The sequence below is a fragment of the Echiichthys vipera genome, assembly GCF_963691815.1.
Source record: "Echiichthys vipera genome assembly, chromosome: 12".
Lineage (NCBI taxonomy): Eukaryota > Metazoa > Chordata > Actinopteri > Perciformes > Trachinidae > Echiichthys > Echiichthys vipera.
In genome coordinates, this window is record NC_139837.1 from 8,739,045 (window position 1) to 8,754,560 (window position 15,516).

At 41.2% G+C, this 15,516-nt stretch overlaps 1 protein-coding gene across 1 annotated transcript in view; it reads right to left on the minus strand.

Annotated features, from left to right (window-relative positions):
- The window catches only part of LOC310954982 (serine palmitoyltransferase 2-like), a 28,261-nt gene extending 19,787 nt beyond the window's left edge, over positions 1–8,474 (minus strand). Inside the window, exons 1-3 of the mRNA XM_083924694.1 lie at positions 8,120–8,474; positions 4,932–5,126; positions 2,044–2,198 (exon numbers count right to left, since the gene is read on the minus strand). Of these exons, the coding sequence (XP_083780820.1) occupies positions 2,044–2,198; positions 4,932–5,126; positions 8,120–8,272 (503 nt within the window). The 5' untranslated portion in view covers positions 8,273–8,474. The remainder of the gene's footprint in view (positions 1–2,043; positions 2,199–4,931; positions 5,127–8,119) is intronic.
- Positions 8,475–15,516: the final 7,042 nt, after the last annotated feature.

The window sequence follows — 15,516 nt, forward strand, 5'->3', positions numbered from 1 at the left end:
CTAATGTTTTTGCAAGCCAGTGGGTAGAGTTAATAATCTTGACAGGTGCTGCTAATTAAAAACTAGATTGAGGTAGAGTGAAAGGCTTGACAGCATACAAGTCCTTGATTTTTTAACCTTTCTGATCTTTGGCTGCATCGAAAAATATGGCAGATGCCACTCAACAGAGAACACTGATATCGGGTTGGTACTTAGTATTTGCTAGATCAGCTGGTGGAATCAGTGGTAGGGACTTTAAGCAGCACCAGCTGAAGGGACGGCTACGGCGTTCCAGAACAGTTTGTACGGCAAACCAGTCCAAAGTAGACAGTTGGGCTAAGGCTAACGTCAAGATGGACACATTGGAATGTTTCTCAAAGGCTGTAGCCACCCCTTCAACCGTCCCTGTACCTGTATCAGAGTTTAGTCTAAAGTCTGTAGAATGTGATCTGTGCAGCACCATATTTTTCTCCCCTGTAATATGGACAATGCAGTCCATGTTACAATTTCAAAAATTGTGAGTAATTGTGCAGCCCTAAAGCACTAATGATACATATTTTAATAATATTTGATGTTTTGACAAAGTTCAAATGTCAGATTATCAGATGACGGGTTCTGTGATTGCGCTCAAACATGATGAGTCAATACTAGTTGGACTACAACCTAAAACCTAGGGTTGTGGGATATATAGCGCCTATGATTGTATGTTAATTGTTGTTGTAACGATATGTGAAATCACAATTATCATGTATGCCCCCCCTTTTGCAAAAAACAATCAAAACACACCTTTTTGAGAGGACACACATTCACTGCATGATCAAGCCCAGTATGACAGACTACTGCTGGTGTTGCCAGATTGGACTGTTTTCAGCTGCATGTGTTAAAGATGAGGGAATCGGACAAAACCCTAACTTTAGGCTACCAGCCTCCGGCTCGACATTGTTAGATTTAATAGCTAAACGTGGATCATCCTCACTCGCATGGAGGCATTTTGGCTTTGAAAACACTGATGTTGCTTAAAAGATGCCAACGCTGTCGGAAAGCGGTTGCGGTCAAAGACAGCCCGACAACGCACTTGTTCGACCATCTGCGAATTAAACACCGAACAGAATATCAAGAATCTGAAAATTGGCCAGCAAGGTACCGACAAGAAAACACACTCAGCCAACTTTGGCAGCGTCATTTGGAAAGGGAGTGCCTTGTGACAAGAAGGGCAACAGATGGCAAGCAATAACAAAAGCTGTCACAATTCTGTGCAATATTTGATACTTTGTATTCTCTTGCTTATGCTGTGCAACTCACTTTACAATAAAGCAGTTAAATATATATTCAGATTCTAGTGCTCATGCCTTATATTTCAAATATGATGAGTATTGTTTACATTAGGGGTCATTAAGTGTCAGTTTAAGATGCTCTCATGATCGTTTGTCGGTGCGATATTTTATAAACTCAGTTTTAAGTTAGTAAATAAGACCTGATTTTCTCAATATTACCATTAACATCTGATATACTATTAACAAGAGTGAGCTACTACAATAGGCCTTCGATGCTTTACAAACACATTTTGACAGATGAAAAATATTGTCAATTATCATTATCGTCAAAATCCCCAAAAATATCAGGATATTGATTTTTGTTAACATCTCTCACCCCTACAAAATAATCACAATGCTTCATTGCAACAGATTCTACATTCATAAGAGATGAGCTTTGAGGTACTGGACTGTTGGCCAGACAACATCCACCTGAGCTCTGGCAAACTGTGGTGGACTTTTATTTTAAAGACCAAAAATTAATTTGAAAAAATAATAGTCACAATAATAAACAATCAAAACAATTGTTAGCGGCAGATCTAGTTTATTAGTACTTATTTAATTTCTAAATTATGACAAGCTGAATTCAGAGAAAATCTGAATAATGCCTGAGGGTGAAAATATGGGAAACTGTATCGACTTTAGGTCATTTCCATTCAGGGTTTTTTTCTGGGCAAATTAAAAATGTGCATTACAACACGTGTTTGATGACAGTGTTTACAGGCTTGAATAAATGGTATGTCTTTCTCACTCAAAAGTCCAGTTAGAGTCATGGGAGATTTGTTCCACCAGATCCATTTTGGCCCCCGGGACGCTGCATAAGGGCCTGTTCCAGTTGTCTCTTATACGTATGTAGACGTTTCTGGTGTAAAAGTTCTCAAAATCCTGGTAGAGGGGCACAAAGTCCTACACATGGATGAATAAAGAGAGCATGATGAGGAGGAGAAAGGGGTACAGTAGCTGAAAGGCAGAGAATGTAGTAATGTTACTCTTTCTTTAAGAATATACAACTGCTCGTTAACTTCACACAATCACATGACATTCATACCTTTGGAAAGCTTAACTAGAAATATAATCTTTAACATTTAAACACATGACTCTGAGTTAATGTTCCATGGTTCTTCAAAGACACGTCTGTGCAATATCCTCGGAGTGATTTAATGACTTCCCCGCGTCCGTCCCGCTAGTTTCCTTTCCTCAACATAACCAAATACTCAGAAACAATGGGCTTCGCTATCAAATGTTACATAACAGGTTGAAAACAATTTCAGCGTCAAGGACATGTTCCAAATGTGCTGATAATTGCCTCTTTGGCTGTGCGTTGACAAAAATGCAATCTTGAGTGCACATTCCACTGAATTGTGAAGAAAAGCCATAACAACTCAGGGGGAATATTCTAAGTGTTTGATAAACGAGCGGTGGTGGAGGAGGGACTCAGATCTTTAATTGAGTCAATGTAGTACCACTATAACGTAAAAATACTCTCTTACAAGGAAAAGCTCTGCATTCAAAACCTTACTTAAGTAAAATAAAAGTATTAGCATTAGCTTAAAGGGATAGATCAGATTTTTTGGAAGTGTGGTTGTATGAAGTACTTATCCATTGTCAGTGTATTTCCTACGGTAGATGGAGGTCGGCACGCCTCCAGTTTGAAGAAGCCGACAGGACTACTGACACAGAAGCTAGGTGATGTACTGCGGTGGGTGGGGGCAGCAGCTTAACATATTTTAGCCACCTAGAAAAGCCCCACCTAAAAAGATCAATATCAGTTTACTGTCAGTGTATGCTTTACAATGTATTCACCATTTTCCTTCGTCTTCAGGCAGCCCCGTTTAAGTTAAAAGATTGGTAATTATATTGCTCTCTTGAAAAGCCACCAGACTCACAGTCAAACAGTCATTTTACCTCGGAGAACATAGCAGTAGCTGGTCTTTGGCTCGGTCAGTTAGTTTGTTTGTGCTGTTGTGTGACTTTGGTGTTTTTAAAAGGATAGAAACAAGCACAACTAACAAACAAACAAACAAACCAACAGAGTGATAGACAAGCAACTGCCGTGCTCTGCAAGGTGTACTGATTTACGCAGAACAGGAATACAGATTTTGACAATTGTGTCTGGGGGCTTTTTATAGATATTGGCTTCAGTTTCCTGCCACGTAAACTTAACCAGGGCTGTTTGATGACAAGGTGACGCTGTAAAAATATTGTAAATATAGCTTAAACTGTAAATGACATTGATTTTATTAGGTAGGCCCTTTTTTGGTGCTTGAGATACATTTAGCTACCGGCCCCCAACATAGCTCCCATGTCGGAACTGGCTCCACTTTGAAAAAATCGAAACTATCCCTTTAAATGATCAAAAGTAAAAGTACTCATTATGCAGAATTGTTTGTTTCAAAAAATATATTATTGAATTATAATTAGTGATGCATGCATTTATTAATTTAAAAGTTGCAGCTGGTTAAGATGACTATGACTATTTTATGTACTGCTGGGTAGCTTTCAATTTAATAATATAAAATAACTTTTAGTTGATTTATATTTTGTATAATAAATCTGAATCCGTGGAATAGCCAGTTAATAAAACCAAAGCTACCAAAACTAATGCAGTAAAGTAAAAAGTATATGAGTAGAAGTGCCTCAAAATTGTGCTTGAGTAGACATACTTTGTTAGACTCCAGCTCTGTAAACACGGCACACTAAAGTAACACTAAGTGTTTCAGCAAATCCACCAACACTGTTCTAACAACCTGTTTCCTGTTTGCGATATCACTATGGTTCAAATGCATGCTTCCTCTCCAAACACCAAGTTTGAAGTAATAACGCCTAAAACGCTTGAAATATGAGTCATATTCACATTACTATAGATATTATTGTAGTTACTGGAAGTGTCTCTGTCTCTCTCTGTCCATCTGTCCTTCTTTTCTCTCTTTCTCTCTCCTTTTCTTCCTCCCCAACCGGTGCAGACAGATGTCCGTCCTCCACAGAGCTGGGTCTGTGTCATGTTCCTGTCTGTTATAGGGAAGGTTTTCATTGCCACCGTACTCTACGGGGGAATTGTTGGGTCTATGTAAATCATAAATAAAAGTCATAGAGTGTGTTCTTTACCTACTCGTGTCCTGAGATAACTTTTGCTATGATTTGGCACTATAAATTGAACTGAATTGAATGAGAGCCAATATCTTGTGGTGGTAGGTGTTAGGAAGCTTTTGGGTGCCCAAAATACCACTTTGGTTTAGTGGTTACAAAACAACAGACAGATCGAGTCTATTTCTCAATTCATTATCACTATTGTTTGTACATGAACAAGGCAAACATCCAGTCACCATCTACTCACTCTACCAAATCACTTCCATTCAACACCTGAAACACATCTGGCCTTTCTTTTCCTTGACGGCAATTTTTTCTCACGGCATTGTCACTGTGCAACCGAAACAATCCTAACATTAGTCAGTATAGTATAGGCAAAGTACGCTGACTGCACAATGCATGTGTCGAAATCAAAACAACATGTTGCTCAACTGTCATTGCTGCGGTGAAACTGTTTCCAAGAATACAGGGTGCAATACACGCTACCAGGGTCACAGTCAGGCTTGTTAACTGACAGACACCACACCTCATTCGGTCTGTGGCTTCTCTCACCTTATGTTCCTCCTTCTCCCTGGCGATGTGGCACCTTTCGATCTTCCAGTGACGGAGAAAGTCACGGAGGTAGCCGAAGATGGTCAGGATGCCGTAGCTCATGTAGGTGAACACTGCCACCAGCATGGGCGTCTCCTCGAAAGACTCAATGAAGGGCCGGTTGTACAGGCCGTCATGATGTGATGCTGCGTGGACCTGGGCAGCATGGACACCAGAAATTTGAATTCAATTACAGACACATTTTCTCAAAAGTAATAGTATCCTCAGTGTATATATTGCTTTTTCTTTGTATTTGGGTGATAAAAAAATTCTGAATGTTCTAACAGGAATACGCCGATTTTAGAACCAAAAAGCTTAAAATTGGACAGATTTCCTAAAAGGTCCCATATTGTGTTCATCTTAAATTCATGTTTATATATTGGGTTTCTATTAGAACATGTTTACATGATTTTTTTTTCTTTTAAGATTCTTTTTTGGCAGTTTTTTAAAACCTTTATAGAAGAGGACAAACAGGAAATAGGGTGAGAAAGAGGGGGAGACCTGCAGCAAAGGGCCGCAGGTTGGAGTCGAACGTGCGGCCGCTGTGTTGAGGACCTTCAGCCTCTTTACATTGGGCGACTGCTTTCTGTCTGTCTGAATATACTCTATACATCCTCTGTCTAAAAGGCTCTGTTTAAGCACCTGTTGTGACATCACAACTGTACATAAATCCCGACAGCTCGTTTAACAGTATTTATATTTACCTTGCAGCTGGATTCTTGCAATATAAGATCACACAAGAGGAGTATGCATTTGTGTTTCAAGCCACAAGGTTCCGGGGTAATCTGCCCCCCCTACCACCCGGCGCCTCCTAAAGATGTCAGTTCATATGTTGCAATAGCATCAGTTATATCTGAACTGGAGAGTTTGTGTTCATCGATAGAAGAGAAAATTATTTATGCACTTTAAGGGATTGTACTGTAGATTTCGTTGTACTGGTACAATGACAATAAAGACAATTCTATTCTAAAGAACGGCACTGAGGGCTTTTTCACTCTACTTCTGATTGACTTTGGCAGGCTGTTGATAGACAGATGGTTTGGCCAGGCATTTTTCTAACAGCTTCTAATGACGGCTTCTCTGAGGATTTTGTGCGGCAGGTTATATTTATATAGCACCTGAGTTATAATTTAAAAAAAGACATGGAAATCTCACTTTTTATAATGCGGGACCTTTAATGTATTTCAATCACAACATCCATTTAAAGATTTCTTGTTAGGAAAATTTAGCTCGCAGCCTTAGTTTATTTGATACATTCTGTTATGTAAACACTAAACTGTGTTTGCTGTCAGGTTCAGTAAATAGTGCAGTGTCATGTTGACCTAGCTAAAAGAAGCAAAAAATACAGATCCATAGCAGGAGCACTACGAGTTAACACTGTCTCCATGCATAGAAGTCTATCCTGTAAAAACACATCTTCATATGCAAACACAGTCACTTATTCCTTTGCTGCAACTTTCATGTTTATGATACATTTATATACAGCCTAACTAACTGAGGGGAAAATCCCAGTCTGTGTTGTTGTATTTGGCTAATGTTTCTGTAACTCACTTAAAGGTGACTTATGTTCAGTCAAAATAGAAGCAGGGGGAAGATAACAAAGTATCCGTTGTGGTGCAGCTGTACACCGACTATACAGAAATGAAAACACTGCGTGACAAATGCCAGGGAGGAGGATTTGACTGCCAAATAAGGGAAGAGCTGGTAGTGTTGGTATTAATCTGTGCGCTGGGAGCTGACTTAATTACAATGTATTAATAAATGTTGCATGTACATGATCTTTTCTAAAGATAACTCCCATGGTCCTATGTCCATTTTCTCTGCTTTGGTGGACAGAAGCTCACGACTCAAAGATGTTATGCAAGCCGCCTTCCCATCATGCGCGTTTCTGTGCTCATGGCTATTAGGCACTACATGTGACTGGTCATGCCTCTCTCTCAAATACCTTACAGAGTAGCAACGCTGACATCTGCATGATCCGTAATCAGCTGAGGTTCAGTCACGGCGCTCAGTATCTCAGCCTACCGGCCCAGTTTACTGACACATCAGCAGATATAACTGGCTGTTTGTCCGGCACGACAACGTCTAGTGATGGGAATAACCTGTCACCAGTGCGTCTTTACCTTTATTTTCTTTCAAAATCTTAAACAGAAAATGGTTTTGATTGAACCCACAACCACTTTATATGCATCACGTGACCATGGGTCTCAATAATCATGTGTGTGACAACATCTAATCAAATCTTCTGAGGGAACCTGTTAATTGGGGCAGTTACAGAGGGTGCACCCCAGGGTGGAAACGAATTAGCCTTATAGGAAATAGTTATTTCACAGCACGCATGCAGTCTGAACAGCCAGCGTTAACTGAACAGGTGCTCTGGTTCAGTGTCTCCCTGATCACCAACACAAAATAGTTTATCTTTTAATTAATAAAGGGAGTTAACCACTTTAGAACATTGCAGCCATCATACACACTTAAATAAAGTAAAACAAGTATACACTAATGCACACTAACAATGCAACCTGTCTGACAGTATTGTGCATTATTAGATAATAAGCCCAGTTTATTAGAAATTCCCAGTTTGTGCAAATTAAAATCACAAAGAGAGGCCACAGCTAATCCTCTTCTTAAATTCGGCTTGTATATTATGTGCATATTATACATATTATGTATGTATATAACAGTGTGAGGATTCAGTGCAGCGAACTTCAGGACTTGTCACACCCGCCTTTTATAAAACAACCCCCCTCCTGTATAACCACTGAGGGGGCGGTGGAGAGCAGTATGTTTCCATTCATAAAGTTGGAATTTTAATATATTCAGATGTCGCTTGGTGCAAATATGATTATGCCGAATTGAACTACGTCTCATAACGATTCACATGAAGCTTTTGGTTCGTGTTTTGAGGGAGTATAACGTTAAGAACAAGCGAAAACTCTTTAAACTAATGTATTTTAATTGGAGTTCGGCGTTTACTCAGTACTGGAGAAAACCTCAGCTAGGTGCCAACACACCGTCAGATACTCGGTAACCGCCCGTGTTAATGAAAATGACAGCAACGACAGCACCGCCCGGGTGTTTCCCTGTCTACAGTTGATGCTTCCCCGGGCTTCACCAGCCTCTCCTCCCTGTCCCACCCCGGGCCTCACCTCCTCCTCCTCGGGGTGGCAGCGGTGCTTGGGCTGCCGCTCATGGCAGCGGTAGAGACTCTTCGCCGAGCCGTTTCTCTCCGGCTTCAGTCCGTTCTTCACACGCTGACGCACGTCCCCGTTGGCTGGCTTGGTCGCGGGGCTTTCGGGCATTGCTGGCCAACGATTGTGGAGCCGCGACGGTAACTTGCATGTAGGAACACACGGCGCCTGCCTGCGGTGCAAGGCGGTGACAGCGTCCGTGCTGGGGAACGTTTACAACCACACTGCAAACTCTCTCACACACTCAAAACACACGCGCAACGAACTCACGCGTACACGCAACAAACTCAGGCGTACACGCACTACACACACACCCTGCGGGACCTGAAAACCCAGACGCCAAATACCGGAAATCAACGCCCATAAATAATATGGGAGCATGCAGGAGGGGGCGGAGACACGTGCTTCACATGTTCAGGGGGGCGTGGTTTCTGTGCATGAACTTACTTAACACTTTTTTTTCAAATGTTTAAGTAAGTTAAGTGGGAAGACATAGTGAAGTGGTGCACGTTGCTTAAAAATGACTTTAAATGATCAATATTTGAGAATAATCCACATTTTATCGGATTATCATTTGCTTAAAATACAACTGAAGCTTGCATACATCATTAAACGTGGCATTACAAACCTAAATTAATAAATTCAAAGGCTATCTACTCAAATAAGCCTCTCATATCCGAATGAGTCAATGGCAAAACTGAAGTTATTATTGAAAACATTGATAAAAAAGATGTATTTTCAGGTTATAGACGAGGCATGTTGCCTATTGACAAGCACAGAAGGAATTTAAAGCAATGTCCACACTAAAACTCTCCCACTGTTCAAACAAGAGGCCTAATTAGGTACCATCATTTAAAATATATAATGACTTGTTTAAGTGAGGTGTGCAAATAGTTATACGGTATCTACCGTATTGTTTTACCAAATGTAAATATGTCTGTGTGTATTTTGTCACCAGTGTGAAATAGTTAGTATGAAGATGCTCAAATGTATGTAGACAATGTTTGTCTCAGAGTAACACAGTCAGTTTCCTCTTTGCACAAGGCGGATTTGCAGCAAATCAACTCCATTAAGTTTTCCAATCCTACTCTGCTACACTGCAGGCCAATACCATTATAATGTATAATGTTGTCCACATTGCAGCCATGACAGAGCCCCTCATTGTGTAAATCACAGCTTACCTGCTCCCTCTAGTGGATTGAGGTTGTAGTGGCACCAAACTGTATACATTTTCATTAAAGCTAAAAACAAGTTTAATGGTTTGCGAGTTTGGTGATGGGTCCTTTATTATTGTTCCATTATGATAATCATGTGTGCAGAAATACATCTTGCATCTTGCATCATTTAAGAATTAGAAAAAAGAAGAATTCATAGGGATAATGAATAACTAACAATGTTAATACAGAAAATATTGCAACTATCTTAAATGGCGTTCTTTACCTAAACTGAAATACATTCAATTTAAATACGAAACAATGTTTATCCATCTGCTAAAGGCTTAATTTTCCAGTGGCCTAGATTCTTGTAGATGTTTCTTGAAAGACCCTAAAGCCTAAGGAGTGTTTTTTAAATGTAATGTACAGTCACAATGCAGTTTCGACACAATATTTTAAGATCAGAACTGCTTCCTTTAATTTAGACCCAACTACCATGGGTGGTCGCTGTTGTAACCTAGGTGAGCCCAGTCTTTAGAAAGAAGGCCCGTCGACGCTCAATCTGAAGCTCAAGTGCCACAACGCTTGAATTTTCCAGGTAGACCACGGTATGTTATTCAGTAGCCTATAGGGAAAATGGTTATTGTAATTAAGTTGTCTCTCACTGACTCTTTTAAAAATGATTCATATTTTCTCAAAGTTTCCACATTTTTAACACAAATAAACATGAATCACAAACATGATATAACACTTACCAGAGGACAGAAAAGAAACGAGTAAAGACATTTATTAAACAGATGACTCGAATCAAGCCATCTGATTGGTTGTTAGGAATTATACCACAGCTATTACGGCCAATTCCTTGTCCCGATTCTGTATCACTCTGATTTCATATTTTTGTACAGCGTAGAACTTGCAGAAGATTTTAACATGTTCACAAAGGCATTGGTTAGTCTTATTTAGTACAACATATTTATGAAGTGACTGGTTAGTCATAGTTCTTACAACTTAAAGTCATTGGTCATCCTTATTTCTGACAACGCTCTCTGTTATTGGAAATGTCCACCAGCTGGGCGGTGTGTCACTGATACGGCTGTGACAAGGTGCTATATTTAGCTCAAGCTAACCCTACATGTTCACGGATGTATCAGCTAAATCTGTCCAAAGAAAAAAATAGATTTTCCCCTAGATACTGTATTTTAGTTATAACAGGATTGAGCCACCAATGCAGATTAGTGTTTATATGTGTAGTCTCCATTCGTCCTCCATTCGAGAGATTGGTGGTTCGATCCCACCTCCCCCGACATGTCGAAGTTTCCTTTGGCAAGGCACTGAACCCCGAAGTGCTTGTAATGTGGTGTGAATGGTTTGTTGTGAGTAGTTAGAAGACCAGAAAGGCGCTATATAAGTACATTTACCATTTTCCACAGGTGTGTTCAGTCAGTGGACCACTGCAGCTACCTGGGATGTTTGGTGTCTGGTTGACATCCACTGTCAGATACACACATGTATATTACGCACAATGGACCATGGCTACCTTATCATACACGACCAAAAAGAAAGTTTCTCCAGAATAATACATACACATCTGAACTTCTGCCCTTACAGTATATGGTCATATTCCCCCACTTTATACTTTACAAATCATAGCACAACTGTGCAAGAGACAAGGGCCTCCTGGTCATAAACACGCAGTTAGAAAAACCATGCAATGACCACTCTTACTATTATTTGGAACCAAAACACATTTCAGAGTTTTGCCTACATAACATGTCAAGTTCAAGCGTCCTAAATGAGAACAAAGTGATGATTAAACACATCAGTTGTGGTTCTTAGTCCAACAGCAGCAATTTCTGGCACTTCTGTTTTGGATCCACCAGGAAGTCGCTGTGGTGGGGGCTTGGTCTAGACCCCATTACGTAAATACATTTTGTCCTGTGTTGTTAAACATAAGTATACAGTATCAAATATAGTCAAAAGATTTTTCCTCTGTGCTTGCCAGCAATGCTATTCTCTAACCAAGCACAATGCGCCACCTAGCGGCCTGGATGTGATATGTCATCTGTACAACCATAAATGGTGTGTGTCTATCTGCAGTTAAATTCCATGGCTGATGAAGCAATTACATGAAATGGAAAAGAAAAAACAAGAGATATGAAATGAAGTTGAAGCTTTATTTAGCTTTTTTGTACAGTCAGCTGTTTTGAGGCTGAGGCTGAGGCTGTGGTTCAGCGTGGCGAGAGGAGGATAGGCTCAAGCACCTTGAGCAGCTCATCCAATGAATCCATTCCTCCGACCGAGGCTACGTGGTTGGACTCCATCGTCACGAGAGTCTATGATGTAGAAGCCTCCATCACACACGTCTGTTTTTGGGTCAGGCACGGCTTCTTGTTTTGCTGGGTGAGCTCTCCAGATGAAGATGCAGATGCTGCAACAGAAACAAACCAAAACTTTATAATACTTGGGAAAAGATGCTGCTCTTTATTCTATGTTTTTTTGATAACTGTAATCTAACACAGTCCAATATGACCCTGTGTGGTCACATGTACACTGTGATCCACAGAAATATTGTCTTACCTTCATCCATTTTGGCAGAGCTGCTCCTTTCCCTCTTTCTCTTTTTGCCCTACGCAAAAACAAACATGAAGTTTTCATCAGACATCAGCCGACAAGAACAACATCAGTGACTTTGTTCAATAAGCTCCAGTTCAGTGATGTCAACATGCGTGAGTTATATGTCAGCAGAGTGTACATACGTGATTGCTCTTAGGGGACCAGTTGGGGTACAGCTGATTGTGGAGGCGTCTCGCCGTGTGGGCCTCCTTATAGTATTTTGACTGCTCCTCATTGGACAATGAATTCCACTGTGGACAGACGACAACACACTGTCGGCAAACACGCACACACGCTGCAGAATCCTTTACGAAATTGTGATAAAGTTTGTGTAATTACAAACACTTACCCTCTCTCCGAGGAGAGTGTTTACTCTTGCGCTCCCGGTGCCACCGTTGCCCAATTCAGCCACTACATTTTGCCTCTGCTCCTTCATGAAGAGCATGAAGGCATTTGGAGGCTTCTTGATATAGGGCTGATCGTCTTGCTCATCTTTGCACTTTCTCTTGCTGTCGGAATACAGGAAAAAAAAGAAACCGTAAAGTAAGCTGAATGACACAATAAGTGGGTGAAATGTACCCTTGTTCGTGCCGTGTTGGACATTTAAAGAGACACGTAATGGACGAGGCACCTCTAATCAAACAACAGCTGAAAGAAATAAAATACTGGCTGGAGCTCATGTACTGTGACATGGATAGTGGAGTGTGTGTTTGTGTGTGTGTGTGTGTGTGTGTGTGTGTGTGTGTGTGTGTGTGTGTGTGTGTGTGTGTGTGTGTGTGTGTGTGTGCATTTGTTTGCATTACTTACAGCAGTCCAACAGGATGCAGGTTCTGGGTCATGCCTGTCCTGTTCTGCAACACCGGCACATTGTTACACTAGAGACACAAACACACACAGAACAGGTGGTAAGTCAAGCTGCAATTGTGTCACCTGTGTATCACATCCACATCACTTAAAGACAACGTGGACGATCTACGTCGTCTCCATCTAAATCGTTCTACAATATTTCATTTTTCTTTTGAAGTTTTGAACTATAACTACAGGACAAAGTATGCATATAAAAAATGTATCTACGATCAAACAGTGAAGGTGATGGTTGAGAGTGTGTGTGGTGAACCAGGGTCTTACCTGCTGTGGAAGAGCAGCGGGTATAGAAGGAGCGGGTGCTGGAACCACATACACCAAAGCTCCATTCCTGCATCAATAAAGAGAGACAGAGATACGTTAGATAATAGAAAGGTGGCAGAGTGGTAAGAGCAACCGCCCCATGTAAAGAGGCTGAAGGTCCTCGAGGCAATCGCCGCGGGTTTGACTCCGACCTGCGGCCCTTTGCTGCGTGTCTCCCCCCTCTCTCTCTTACCCCATTTCCTGTCTGTCCTACTGAATAAAGGCTTGAAAATGGGCAAAAAAAAGATACAGAAAAGGTTTGTCTTTGGAGATACAAACAGAAGCTCAATATCTGTGTGCATGCATGTGCGTGTGTGTTTGCATTCATGTGTGTGTGTGTGTGTGTGTGTGTGTGTGTGTGTGTGTGTGTGTGTGTGTGTGTGTGTGTGTGTGTGTGTGTGTGTTACTTACAGCAGTCCCAGAAAACCCTGGTCTTTGGTCTTGTTTTCAGGGAAGCTCATCATCGGCACATGGTTACACTGGAGACACAAACACATGCAGAACAGGTGGTTAAACAAGCTGCAGTGGTGTCACAGTGCTGTCAACCAGCTGACCTTTAGTTATAGTCAGAGCTTGAATGAGCTGCACTGACATGTGTAGAGTAACAAGACTAGTGTGTGTGTGAATGTGTGGTTGATCAGGGTCTTACTGGTTGTAGTGGAGCAGCAGTGTAACTAGCGGTGGCTGCACTTTGGACAGGATTGAAATACGGCAGGTTCTGCGAAGAGAGAGGGATGATTAGCTAACTGTAAATCACATCACTCAAAATATATTTCATGCAACACTCAGCCTAAAGACACAATAGTAAAAACCAATCATTGGGGACAGATGTTCTCTAATTCCATCCCTATCAGCTCAGGTACCGTTTGTACTTTGTTGAAATTGATCAATGAAAATTCAGATCTCATCTAATTCATCCTACTAAAAGGATTTTCTTTTCTTCCAATTCGATTAAAAAAAAATCAAATCATTGATCACAAGAGATTTCCAACAATGTCAAATTCTACAACGCACTTTAAGTGAACTCAGTGAATTCACTGCGCCGAGCACTCTTCAATTGTTGCGTTGTGAATTATGACGATTTGGCCGTTAGTAAGCGTATTGATGAGCAGAGCCTTAAAGGGCTGTTGTACAACTAATTACACCCAGCAACAGCTTAGATTGAAATAAACCATTTTATGTCCTTCTGTTGGCTTACGGCATCCACCATTGGCAGTAGGGCTGCAATACTGATCAGCATTTTCTCTGTTAATCTGTTAAATTTAAAAAAATATTCTAAAACATTAGGCATCACAATGTTTTCAAAGTCTAGGTTGACATTTTCAAATTCCCTTTATGATCTGAGAAACAGGCCAACAGGCGTAATTGCTTAAAAGTGCAATTTACCGACCATCAAAAAATGTCAAATTTTAAAACTCTTCTGATTTCTCTCCCTAACCTATTCTTAGTATCTTACCTGTCCCTTGCTAACAGCTGCCTGACTGTGCAGGTGACATTGCTGCGTGACGGTTTGTGAGTATTGGTAGTTGAAGGAGGCACTCTGTCCCCCGTTAAGTCCTGGAGCAGCCATCAATGGACATGGCTGGCCAAAGCTGTTGGGAGCTGTTTCCTGCAGGATGGACCCATTATATCCTCCGCTCACAAGCTGAGGCTGGATATTGAATTGTTGTCTGTGGTGAACACCTGCCTGACTGTACAGGTGACCTGGCTGCATGACATTTTGTTGGTATTGGCAGCTGATGTGAGTAGCCTGTCCAACGTTCAGTCCTGGAATATTAGTCATCAACTGACTTGGCTGATCAAAGCTGTGTGGAGCCGACCCATTATATCCTCCACTCAGACTTTCCCCAAGCTGAGGGTGGATGTTGAATTCCTGGTTATAAGCACCTGCCTCATTGTACAGGTGACCTAGCTGCTCAAAGCTGCTCGGAGCGGCTTCCAGGAGTGTGCACCCATCATTCCCTGCACTCAGCTGAGTCTGGGTGTTGAGCCCAGCAGGGACAACAAGAGGAGGAGGTGCAAGTGGAGGCAGAGGGCTGGGTGCAGAGAAGTGGTCAATCATTTCCCGGAGCGTGGAAAGCACCTCCTCAAAGTCCATCTCCTCCACAACACGTTTCAATTCTGCACAAAGGTCCATGTTGTCGGCAAACATGTTGAATACAGGGAGTTCTGAACTCCAGAAGAATGGCTCTTGTCTGATTCTGACTGAGAGTTACCGGGCTCCTCTGACACACGTCGATAAGAAGCTGGTTTGGAGACACTTTAATGATGAGAGTGATAACAGAATCTTATTAATAATAATGACAATAATGAGCTGAATATGACATAACAGGAGATGTAAAAACACATTGTCGTAAAAAATATTAGTCTATTACTGTTACTGAGATAAAGCATAATGTCACAGTGTGCGTGGAGGGAAAA